A 12,108-nucleotide genomic window follows, 5' to 3' on the forward strand; every position below is an offset into this window, starting at 1 on the left:
CAGTTATTAGTACTGAGACTCTCTACCTCTTGAGGTTACTTGTTGAAGTGTTGGTGATTCTTGTGGAGAGCCTGTTTTCATTTATTTTCTTCTGATCAACAGCCTTTGCTTGCAGCGTGCCAAATAATAAAATTTCCATGGTGCTCTTTAGATCTTGTGAAACATGACTCGGTAGAGTAAAAAGAAAATAACATACTTTCCCATCTTAGTCTTAGAACCTGAGAGAAACAAGATCTATTTCTCCAGGTGAATGAATGTAGGATTTTTGTATACACAGGATGTGTTCTAGTCATTTGTCAAGCATGGTTTTTTGAAATTCCATACAAGCCATGTCTTGGCAGCCTCCTCTTGCTTGCTCAGCACCTCCGATTTTATTCAGCTGGGGATGGGAATATCCAGGTTTCTTATGGCTTTTTTTCTCTGAGAGGCCAAGCACCTCTGCTGCCTCAGGCTGGTGCTTTTGGGAGTTTGAAATGAAGGGCACTGCTGGGCTTTGGATGCCTTTCATGAAGGTAGGAATGTTTTTCTACAGAATTTTCTGCCACATCTCTTCACAGTTATCACCTGGTATGCACTTCAATTGCAAGAATCTCATTTGAACTATAAAAAAAATATAGTGATAGGGTTTTTATGGAATTATTATAAGATATTAATAGATCAGATAGGTCAAGCTTCTACTAACCAGCATTAGCATTTGTCTAATATAGAATCAGGCAGTTTCTTAGTTAACATTTCTATGTTAAAATATTTTAATCTCACCACACTTTTTAACTCTCATCAAAGTGGGAAGTATTCCAGTTGCATCTGAGTTTTCTTGTAAGTGGCAGTAAATTTTCTGGTTCACAAAACAAAGCCTGAATCTCTTGACTCTCATCTGTACTAAGTTAACTTCTCTTCAGTTGCATGATTTAGGTTCTCTAAGTCACTAAGCTGTAATTGCTGACTGCCCTCATCTTTACCCTATTTTTTCCCCTTCATCCTCTTGATACTCTACAGTTTTCTTCTCATGCCTTGGTAGAAGTTACTGGGCTTTGAGGGCCTTTGTTCTGTTGGCTTTGTTTATTTGTCCTAGGGCTCTTTTTTCATGCATTTAGCAGTGAACACAGCACTGATGTTCAGTCATTCCATCCTTTGCAAATGAGTCTGGAGGGCAGAGGATGTGCTGTTTCCTGAGTCCCCTTTGGCTTCCTCTCTGATTGATGCAGAGTCCAAAAACTGCATGTGTTTTGTTTTCCAAGCAGTGGTGTGTGCCAAAGTCAGTGTGTAAGCACATTTTCTGTCTGGAACCAGGAATTGTAGACATTTTTACAGAGGGTTGCTACTTAAATCATCTTTTTTCTTACCACTTTTATTAATGGGAGAGTGAGACCTTGTGTCAGTAATGCAATACAAGATTGGAAGCCAGAAATTCCTTTGTTCTGATCCCAGTTCTGATGGGAACACATGTGGTTGTCTAGGGTAAGCTTTTTCCTGCCCTTTTTACAAGTGGGATGTCAGTACACTCAATATTTGGATTTTATTTCCCAATAGCCTGGTTTGTTCTTCCTGTGTGAGCAGGGCTCAAGAGAGCCTCTAAACCTCCAAATAAAAAGCCCAGCACATGAATGTTGGAGTTCATGAGAAATTCTCTGGCCACCTACAATCAGGAGTACCTCTCAAAGAGATGTGCTGTAATTTTAAGTAGAGCTTGATCCTCCCCTGCTGGGAACAAATATTTAGCTAGCAATGCCTTGTTTGACAACACATAGGAAGAAGGAAGTCATCCTGTGAGAGGGGTTGTTGCTGGTTTGGTAAACTTGAAAAGCTGAGGTTGTGGAGGGAGAGAGAAGGACAAAGCAAGCCAGGCTTTTGAAATGCTCCGGGAAGCAGTGCTTGACCATGTGCCAGCTGTCGCGTTTGACGGTGGGATTTTCTTTTCTTGCTTTGCTTGGAATAGCAAACACTTGTTCTGCTTCACCCCACTCATTCTGCTTCTCTTTCTTATCTTCCTTCCCAGCTCTTACAAATCCACTGCAGCTCCTCGCAGCCCAGGCCAGCTCGTCCACTCCTGTTGTAGTCAGCCGGGTCTGCGAGCCAGGGACCGAAGAGACGGCAGCAGCCTCCTCCAGCGAGCCCGAAGTGAAGAGAGCACGGATAGAAGAGCCCAGTGCAGCAGGGCCAGCCCAGCCTGGAGTCATCACATCCACAGTGCCACAAGGACAGGCAACCAGTGAATGAAGAACCGGTGGGAGGAGCTGGAGCGATGGCGGGGTGGGCATGGGATGGCAGGAGCCCTAAAGCAGCTTTCACAGGAAACCAACCACAACTGTAACAGCTCAAAACACAGCTGATAAAGAGCTCTTTTTAAAGGCAGATTTTTCAATGGGAGGACAACAGCTGTTATAATCACAAGGTGCCAAAAAGAATGGAAAATCCCTCCCAAGAACCCATATCTGGAACTCTGTTCTCTCTCTACTTATGGGATTTTTTTTTCCTTTTTTTTTTTCTTTTTTTTTTTTCTTTTTTTTAAGATTCAAAAAAATACAGACAACTGATTGTATGACTGCTGGGATATTTTTAACTATCTTTTCCCCTTTTGGCTCCAAGGGGATGGGATTTGCAGTTCAGAATATAAAGGAATGTAATACAAATACAGTCTGCTCCCTGGAAAGAAAACTCCTCATGTTCTATGCCTTAATACCACACTTCTGAGAGCTTTGAACCATAGGACCATTTTAAAAAGGTCACCTAAGGCAATCAAGTGCTGAAAGATGGGTGCAGTATCTCACAACAACATTAAAGAAACATGGTACCAAGCTTAAAAAAAAAAGGCAAATTATTCTGTTTTTTTTAAACAGAAAATTCTGAATATAATGTTTATTTATATGGGGATTCAGGAGGAAGAGTTACAGGGCTCAGCCACCTGGATTTCCAGATGAAATTTCTCTCCATTCCCTCTGAGGGAGAATAAGATGACAGAGGAACTGCATTAACTTGGTTCCTGTAAAGATGTTAAAAACAAAGGGTTTGTATCTTTGCAAATAATTTCTTACAATTACTCATCACTTGCTCTGGACAACAGCCAAAGTATCTTGATGCCTGAGGATCCCATGGGTTAGGGTATCTCCAGGAGGTTCTGTGAGCATTTGATTGATCACAGCTTGTGTGAAGCACCATCTTTTGTTCAAATTAGCACTGTAGGTGAAGGCATGGCCACTGTCTTTGTGAACTTGAGAAAATCCTGGTTGATGTTCTGCACTAAAGCTGTCACCTTCACCTCGTGGTGGTGGTGTGGTCCTTAGCTTGATGGACCATGGTCAAGAGGTCAGAGCTGACCCTCTTTCATGGCTAACAGCAAAATTCCTGTGCTACTCTTTGGAGAGGGAAGTTTAGGGCTTGGATGAGAGGCAGCAGAGGTCATACCGTGGTTCATTCAAATTCTGTCCGGGTGTAGTAGACCAAGGCAAAAGACTTCTCTTTTATTTTTCATGTGGCAGAACTCACTGGAGGTCTTCAAACAGTTTTATCAAAATTGATTTGGAAGTTTGCTTTCATTACTTGGCTCCCTCTCCCATCTCTCCTACCTTGAGGACCATTTGGGTTGGCCAGTAGGAGGAGGCCTTTACTCAAACTGTGTTCCAGGCTCCTCACGTAGTACAAGGATGTCTTTCAAGGAAGGCAGATTTGACTTGTGACACCTTACAACTGGCAAAGAAATCCACCCCTGCCTGTAGCCTCCAGCAAACCCCTTTGGCTTGACACACTTTGCAGTGCCCTTGGCTAACATGTCTTCTGGCAGCACAGCAGAGATTTTTGAATTTAGCAAATGTTACAGCTTTGGTAATGATGAGAGACTTAGGAGAGGTGGGCTGTGCCTCTGGTGGGTTATCCCCCGTCTGTACTGATTTGCTGTCCTGTGCAGTGTGACAAGGCAGAGAGGCAAAACCCACTGCAGAAACGTTGCAAAAAGCCTTCCCATTGCAAAACATTGCAGAAATGTGCAGTAAATGATACTGTCAGCATATCCATGGGGATTAGGGGCAAGGCACAGCCCTTCGGTGCCTGCTGGAATCTGGGGAGGGAGTCCACAAGGTAACAGCTGGCATCACTTGTTCCCTTCTAGGTTTCCTTTGTCTTTGCCAAATCCTGTTCAATAACCAAGTCCCACCACTTGAATAAAATCCAGACATGTTTAATTCTCAAGTCCATTATTTTGTGAGAAATATTGCTGAAAGAAGGAAAGAATTTCTTGGTCTCATGATTTGCGGTTACTTTCTGTGGAGAGAGGCACATAAAATATTCATGACAGATCATTTATCTCAGCTGGGCTTTCAGAATTCAGGTGTGTGCCCTTAGTGACAAGTTATTAGATGGGATTTTAGCACTTTGAAATGGTTTTGTGAAGGAGGATTGTTAGAGACCACAAAGTAATTGAAGCAGGCTGGCCTCCAGCTGTCCCTTCTCCCGCTAGGAAGGCGAGGTGTGGCACAGCGGAAAAGCACACAGATCAGCTCTGTTTTCTGTGGCCTTTTCAAAGCCAGGAGTCAATAAAATGAACTTCTAGGCAGAAGGCACAAGTGAGAGTGCAGCTCGGTGTACCTGTGATGAATCATTACTTTCGGGTGACTGCTGCTTTAGGTACAGGCACGCCTCTGAAACAGCCCCGAGGCTCGGGAGCGCTCCGGAAGCACAGGAGTCCTTGGGTTTCCAGAATGTTGGGTGAGTCAGAGCAGGATGAAAAACCAACAGAAAACTGGATGTGGAGCTGCCAAGAATCTGTGGATTTTTCTTTGCTGGTGGTTTTCTCTTGAAGAGTCTAAATAATTAGGCCCTGAACTTCTGTAAACTGATCCAGCACTGTAGAAAGACATCAGTTGAGTGACAATGCTTTCATCCACCATAAAGCTGCTGCTTTGTAGATACCTCTTGAAAGTCCATCCTCAGGTTGCATGTGTAGATGTGCCTCCTGAGTATTTAGAACAGAATAACACTTTCTGTCTCTTCTTTTTTGTGGCTCACAATGCCTGCTGGTTCAAATGGGAGTTGAGGATAAGCAACATCTTTCTTCTGTTCACCCTTTCTGCTTGAGATGTCTGGAACTTGTCAGTTCACCCTGTCAGGGGGTTTTTGCTTTATCAGTCTGCTGCATCCCTCTGCTGCTTTAGGAAGCATCCTGCCACTTGCAGGTTTTTTTTTTTTTTGGTAGGTTTGGCTAAACATTACCTGGTACCAGGTAAAATAACTGTTCTTGCTAAATCGTGTTGAGAGCTGTGGAAAAGTGTGGTCCTCATCCAGAACATGTGAGATGAAGACGTCTTGTTTCAGGCCTCCAGATGAATTCTTTCAGCACTGCTCAGTCTGGATGACAGCACCATTCTTTCTACATACCAGTCCTGATTCTCCAGACTGCAGAGGCGTGGTGGTAGAATTAAGTCTTCAGCTAGGAAGAAAATGTTTACCTTAATGGTTATATGCAGTACTCAGAGGATTTTAAATTTATAATCTGACTTGTTTTTATTGTCTAAAAAGTTGCATCTCATCTTTGATTACATTAACTAGAGAAGGTTTGAGGGGAAGTGAAGGTGGAGGCTTCACTGGATTTTCTGCTCTCTGTGTAATGAAGGTCAAGGCATATTGAATACTTAAACTGCAATAGCTTGGACCTGGGAAAACTGTAAAGGCAAGTTCTTAATGTGTGAATTCGCTTTCCACCATTCCCTATTGATTTTTTTTTTACTGTAGGCAATGACATTGACTAATTTTACTTTGATCACAGTTAGTTTATAGCAACTTTCTTTGCCCCAGTTTGCAAGAGTTGAATGCAGTCGTTCTTTGTTCTGTTCCACTGGAATTCCATGTTGTTTGTCTTGACCTTGGCTCTTATGAAACAGAAAGCTTTTTAGAGAAAGATCAATTTAATCTGATTTAGTGATAACACAGCACAGTGCTGAGCACAAAATTGAAGTTCATGATTAGCTCATATATTCTTTTCAACTCTTTTTCCTTCCCACATTCCTCCCTCCCCCATACCATTAACACTGTCCCCTGTAGCATATCCAGTCATTTTTATCCACTGACAGGAGCAGCACCTTGCATTAAGCTCTGCCTGAGGACTCAAGGATGAAAATACCTGTGGAATACATGTAGCTCCAGAGCAGGTTGAGAAAGGTCAATTTGGTCACCCTGTATCAATTTTCTTGCTGTGTTCTAGACATGTTACTGTTGGGCAGAGCTTATTCAGGAGAGTGTTTTCAGAGACATGTTGAAGCTTTGTAAGAGGAAAGAAATAACAGCTTAAGCTCTTACAGTGCTTCTGCCATCAATGCCATGGTCTAGCATCAGATTTTGGGGGAAGTAAACTTGATATTGCATGTTTGGTCTTTGTACTGACTTAGAGTTGTTATTCAGAGTTCATTTCCACCTTTTTTTTTTCTTTTTCAGTAGTGAAATGCCCACAATGGAATAAAACTTGGAGCACAGAAGGCTAGGGACCTGTATCTAAGCAAGTGAGAGCATCTGACCTGAACTCTCTTGCAGTGGGGTGTGGAACACTTCTCCCTGCCTGCTGGGGATGTTCTGTTGGTGTTGGAGCTTTTCATCTGTGTCAGCAAGGGGGTATTTATTTGGTATCACTGGTGTGTGCTAGTGTGTAAGTGAATGTCAAAATGTAGGGTGAAAGAGAAGCGTTTCCCTGGATTTGGGGATCTTGGATTTCACCTAGGGGTAGTTCTGTACCTCTCCTTAGAGAATCCACTCTCACCACACAAGGTGAAAACTTCTCAGCAACGTAAGAAGAATTTCCCACGCAGCTGCATTTGTTCCTGGCCTCTGAGGAGAACCCAGCTCTGCCTCCTCTGCACATTGCAAATAGGTACTTGAAGATTCCAGTAAGATTTTTTTCAATTTGCTTCCTTCTCTTAAGGCTGAACCAGCCTAGTTGTCTTGGTCTCTTATCCATCAGGTGGAATTGCTGCAGGAGGTCACTGGGAGTCTTGTGCTGGGGAACCCAGAGGCAGAGACAGTGCTGGAGGCATGATCTGGGGAATGCTGGATGGGTGGAAGAGGAATCCCTTTCCTTGGCCTGGTAGCTGCCAGTACAGCCCAGTACCTGTCTCTTGCTGCCTGACAAGTGTGAAGTGTAAGGAACAGATCACAGAGTGAACTGGATTGCATTTGTGCAGATGCAACCACGTTGTCCCTCTCTTCCAAGGAACAGTCCTTGGGTCTTTTTGAGCAGGAAGCAGCACTGAAGGACCCTGATCACTTTTAAAGATACCTGTGCCTAATCTTACCAAGTGATAGTTTCAATCCAGTGTGGAAATTGCCTTGAGTTTCTACCTCCTGCAAAATCTTTGAGGTTTTTTTTAAGTCCTGCTGCTAATAAGTTGGACTAGGGCATTAGGAATGAGCCTCTAAAGGAAAGGATTTGCTTCATAATTTTGCCCTTGCTGCACACTGAGTTTTTGAGCTTGCAGATGCCATCCTGCAGCAAACGATCTGTCTTCTCTTGCCAGCCAGTCTCTTGGGCAGCTCCTGTTTCTGCTCTTCATCAGTTTTTCCCCTCTATTTGCAGTTATATCTGTCAACTCCAGAGTCCTTTAATCCAACTCCTAATTTAATTCCATTGCTTGAAGGTCTGCATCTGGCGAGGATTCTTGTGTTAGGTTGCAGTTACACGAGTAAACAATCTGTTGCAGAACTTTTTGTGTCCTGGGTGAAAAATTATGCCCAAGCTGCTGCTACTATAGCATACACTACTGCTGGAAAGTGTAGCTTCCAAAGGAGCCAGCTGTGCTGCAGAAAACAGTTACACTACAAGGTCATCTGGACTGCTGGAGCTGATGCCTTCCTGCGTGTTGATCTGCACCTGATCAAAACGTGCCTGGGGAATCTCTCTCTGGGCTGCCAGGCAGCTCTTGGGCTGGGATTTGTTAGATCAACATCTCTCTCTGCTGGGTGGGTTGTTTGCAGGTCAGTGCAGGTGTTTGTGCATGCAGGTGTGGGTGCATTCCCATGCCATAACCAGCAGTGGGAATTCTGTAGCTGTGAGGGTGGGCTTTCTCTCTGTAAGGGTGTCTTTCATGGGGCAATAATACACCAGGGAGCATTTTACTTTGGCCTGAGCAAGACATTTTGAAAAATACTTGGTTTTCTTGGAGCACTATATTTAAATTCCAAATTTTGAATCAATTTGTGACGTTTGTATTTATATGTTTGGAAAATTCTTTTGATACATTTTCGATTTACCAACACTGAATTAAAACCTTTCAGAATGTATGGTTGGTCCTCTCCTTATGTGTCACTTTAAGTTTCAGAGCAGAAGGGTAGTTGTGCCAAATCTACTCCTTTGCTCTCAAGACAGAAAAAACACATTGACAATTCATGGGTGGCAGCTAAGGAAGAAACCCTTTAAATATTTTTTTTTCAGAGAATATTAAATTAGATCTGTGTAAACATAAAATTTATATTTATTAATGTGTGAGTGTGTGAGCGTGTGTGTCAATATAGATATATAAATGGTCCATGACTATTTCTTTCTCTTGAATGGTACTTACACAGACTTTTATACAGTGTGTTGGTAATTCCTGCACCAGGCACTGACTCTGAAAGAACAATGAACCTATTTTTGTAAGGAATGTGAGCAGCCAGTGGAAGCAGCTTTACTTCAGTGATTGCTTTCATTCCTCTCGCAGAGCAGAAGAGGCACCTTGGTACTTGCATCTTCCTCGTGTAGGATCCCTGCTTCTGGCTTTGTCCTGCTTGCAGCAACCCCACTCCACGCTGCTTTTCTGGCAAGAAAACCCCCCTCAAATGGCACTAATGAAAGCTGGAATCCTTTCTTGTCTGCAGTTCTCTCTAGATGCAGTATCAGGGAGTTCTTTACAGATTCTGCTCCGTAAGTAATGGGACCTTATTTCTAACAGAGGAGATTTATGGGGGTTCCACCAGGATGCTGTAAGGCTGAGGAATTCCTCTCTGTCAGGTGGCTAAGCTAACACTGGGGCTCTAGGAAATTGTTTCTTTTCCTCTGTGGTGAGATTATTTTCCTTTTGTCATGCTTCTGTCTCTTTTTGGGGTGAGGTGTGTCTATATCCCCTTAAAAACAAGCACGGGAGAGTTTTTCTAAAGTTTCCATTCACAGGGAGTAAATTTTCCTGAACTGGCCAAAGTTCAGGTGTGATTTAATTCCACAGGGATCACTAAATTCACAGAAAGGTGTATTTTGAACCACTTGGATCTGTTGAGAATAAAAGCAAGTGATACTTGACTTCCTAATCCTAATTGCTCTTCCAGAAGCAGAAATTCTCTGTGAGGATCTGAGTGAAAGCTTCACCTCAGCAATCCCTGGCTGGTGATGGGGCTTCAGTACTTCAGGGAGGACAGGGTTGGTGATAGGAAGAGTGACCAGAATAGGAGCAGGGAAAGGAAGCAGCTTTCCTCCTCATCCAGCAGAAAACAGCCCCTGTGAAACCCAGGCTTCCCCTAATATTTGGCTGTGGCCTCGTGTCTGCTGCCAGGTTCTGCTGTGATCTGGACCTCTCTGTCCTGCTCCTAGCCCACCTCAGTTTCACTTCAAGCAATCTAAGACAGAGCCTTCCTTAAAGCTAAGGGCAACGGTGAGGAGAAATGTCTGGTAGCTGAAGAAAAATGAGATTTAAATGGAGCAGAAAAAGTGAGAATTCCTTCTGTTTCACTGTCTTGCTGCTAAAAGTCTGGTGCAGAACATCCTGATGTTCTGCTGATTTATATGCTGCTCTTGGGAGGTGGGCAGGCTGCTAAGTTGGCTCTGTAGCAATTGAATTACTGTAAACCTAAACTTGCTTAATCTTTTTTTTTCTCCCTCAAATGGGCTTGAAGTAGAGGGAACCAGAGTATTGTTTGTGAGATCTTTTTGCTTTAATAGAAAACAGAATGTTAAAAAAAAAAACAAAAGGAAAGAAAAAAAAAAAAAAAAACAAAAGCAAAACCAAACTCATTCAAATATAGTGATAGAGAAAATGGCTTTAAAATATGGAAATCTTACAAGACCATATGTTGTGTTGGGTTCTGGACATGCTGTTTGTGCTGAGGAGGCTGGCCTTGCCCAGCCTGCCAGCCAACCTCCACATAGCCAAAAAGAGCATTTTGAGAGTCTGGAGCTATCCAAAGGACTGTTACCCAAAGGACTGTTCAAAGCTGTTTAGGGGTAAATCAAAAGCTGTGTGTGAGCAACGGATGGTAAAGCTGGAAATTCAGATGCAACTCTGAATAATTGCTCTAATAAAAAACAAATTCAGAAAAGTCCAACTCTCCCCCCTGTTCTGCAGATGCTCATTCCCACAGAGTCCCTGGGGAAGGCTGAGAGGAGAACCTGAAATACCTCAATGGCTTCACAGAAGGGTTTGCTACAGAGATCTGGGCCAGCCTTACCCCTTTCACCTCGGTTTGGCACTTATTTTATAAAATAAGAAGGTGATGGAAAGGGGAAACTAAAGCCATGCTTGCATTTCAGTTCCTGGTGTTGCCTGTGCAAGACACCTCCAGCCAGATGTTTTGGGGTTTGTGGGGTTGTTGTTTTTTTGGTTTTTTTTTTTACAGCTGATATCAAAAGTTGTTTTGGGTTTTTTTTTTTTTTTTGTGACTTGTTTTCGTTATCAGTGCTTTTTAAAAAGCAGGTGTGTATCCCAAGGGGGAAGCTCCATGGGGGCAGTGGATGTGAAGCTCATGTTCTTTCTCTGGCCGTGTTGCAGTGCTGCTCCTGTGAGATGCTCCAGGCAGCCCTGGCTCCCAGCAGGGGGTGGGATCCTGCATCCCAGGAGCAGGAGCTGTGTTTCCACTTCAGATGGGATACAGTGGTTTTGTTTGTTTGTTTTTTTAATATAGAGCCATACATTTTTTAAGTAATTTGAGATCTGAATGTGATTTCTAATGTATCGAGAACGTTAATATTTTAAAGCTATAACAAAGGTTTAAATTTCTACTTTTTTTTTTTTTTCATTTATTTTAACTGTTCTGTTACCTTAATTTTGATGTATGTGGTTGGGGAATGTTGCTTCTCCTCTTAGCATTTGTTTCTATAACCAGAAATAAAATTATATATGAAAGAGAAAACGCCCTGAAATTGCTTTGCTGTTTTTGGGTGCCAGGTTTGGATCCTTCCAGTGTAACATCACAGGGGAGTTGAGTTTCCTGCAGCACTGACAGCGTGCTTAATATTTTTTTCCTTTTTTTTCAAGTAGGAAGGAAGTGTGTATCTGCACACCTTGCAGTGTTTGGAGTTCAGACACCCCACTTTTGATCCCTTGTCAGTTATTTGGGCAGCTGGTGACTCGCAGCAGAGTGAACATATGGACTTGTGTGTTTGAGATCTGTGATGCTTCCCCTGGGGCTTGTAAAGGATTCCTCCAGCTCCAGCTTTTGTTTTGTCATGAAGTGAAACATTGTTATTTTGAAAGTTAAACTATTCCAGTGTGTTCCCCTGTAATTTATAATAATTGTTTTCATTTTAGCCTGTGAGATCAGAAAACAATACTTTATCTGTCTTGTAGTTGGACTTTTCCTCCTTTTTCTTCCTAATGCAGCTGCAATTCTGGCTTTATTTTGACTAAACATTCTTAGCACCAAAATTAAATAGTAGTATCTTTTAAGGCCTCAATTGACATAAAGTAGTAATTCATAGAATTTTAGAACCATTGAATGGTTTGGATTGGAAAGAACATTAAAAATCACCTCATTCCAATCCTTGCCCTGAGCAGGGACACCTTCCCCTGTCCCAGGCTGCTCCAAGCTCTGTCCAGCCTGTCTTGGACACTTCCAGGGATCCAGGGGCAGCCACAGCTTCTCTGGGAATCTGTGCCAGGGCCTCCCCACCCTCACAGGGAAGAATTTCTCCCCGATATCCCATCTAACCCTGCCCTCTCCATCTGAATCCATTCCCCCTTGTCTTGTCACTCCATGCCCTCGTAAAAAGTTTCTCTCTTTCTTGTAGTCTCCCTTCAGTTACTGCAGGGATTGTTTTGGGGTTTTTTTTAACTAACTAATTAAAAAATTAATAACAGAGTACACAGTGAGCAAATGTATTGATCCAGACCCCTTTCTGGGGGTGTCTTTTAAAATTATCCTGTCTTTGGCTCCCCTTGTGCTGCTGCT

At 42.8% G+C, this 12,108-nt stretch overlaps 1 protein-coding gene across 1 annotated transcript in view; it reads left to right on the forward strand.

Moving 5' to 3' along the window:
• The window catches only part of FOXK1 (forkhead box K1), a 55,235-nt gene extending 45,287 nt beyond the window's left edge, over positions 1–9,948 (forward strand). The window contains exon 9 of the mRNA XM_038151046.1: positions 1,997–9,948. Within this exon, the coding sequence (XP_038006974.1) occupies positions 1,997–2,217 (221 nt within the window). The 3' untranslated portion in view covers positions 2,218–9,948. The remainder of the gene's footprint in view (positions 1–1,996) is intronic.
• Positions 9,949–12,108: the final 2,160 nt, after the last annotated feature.

This window comes from Motacilla alba, chromosome 14 (genome assembly GCF_015832195.1).
Source record: "Motacilla alba alba isolate MOTALB_02 chromosome 14, Motacilla_alba_V1.0_pri, whole genome shotgun sequence".
Lineage (NCBI taxonomy): Eukaryota > Metazoa > Chordata > Aves > Passeriformes > Motacillidae > Motacilla > Motacilla alba.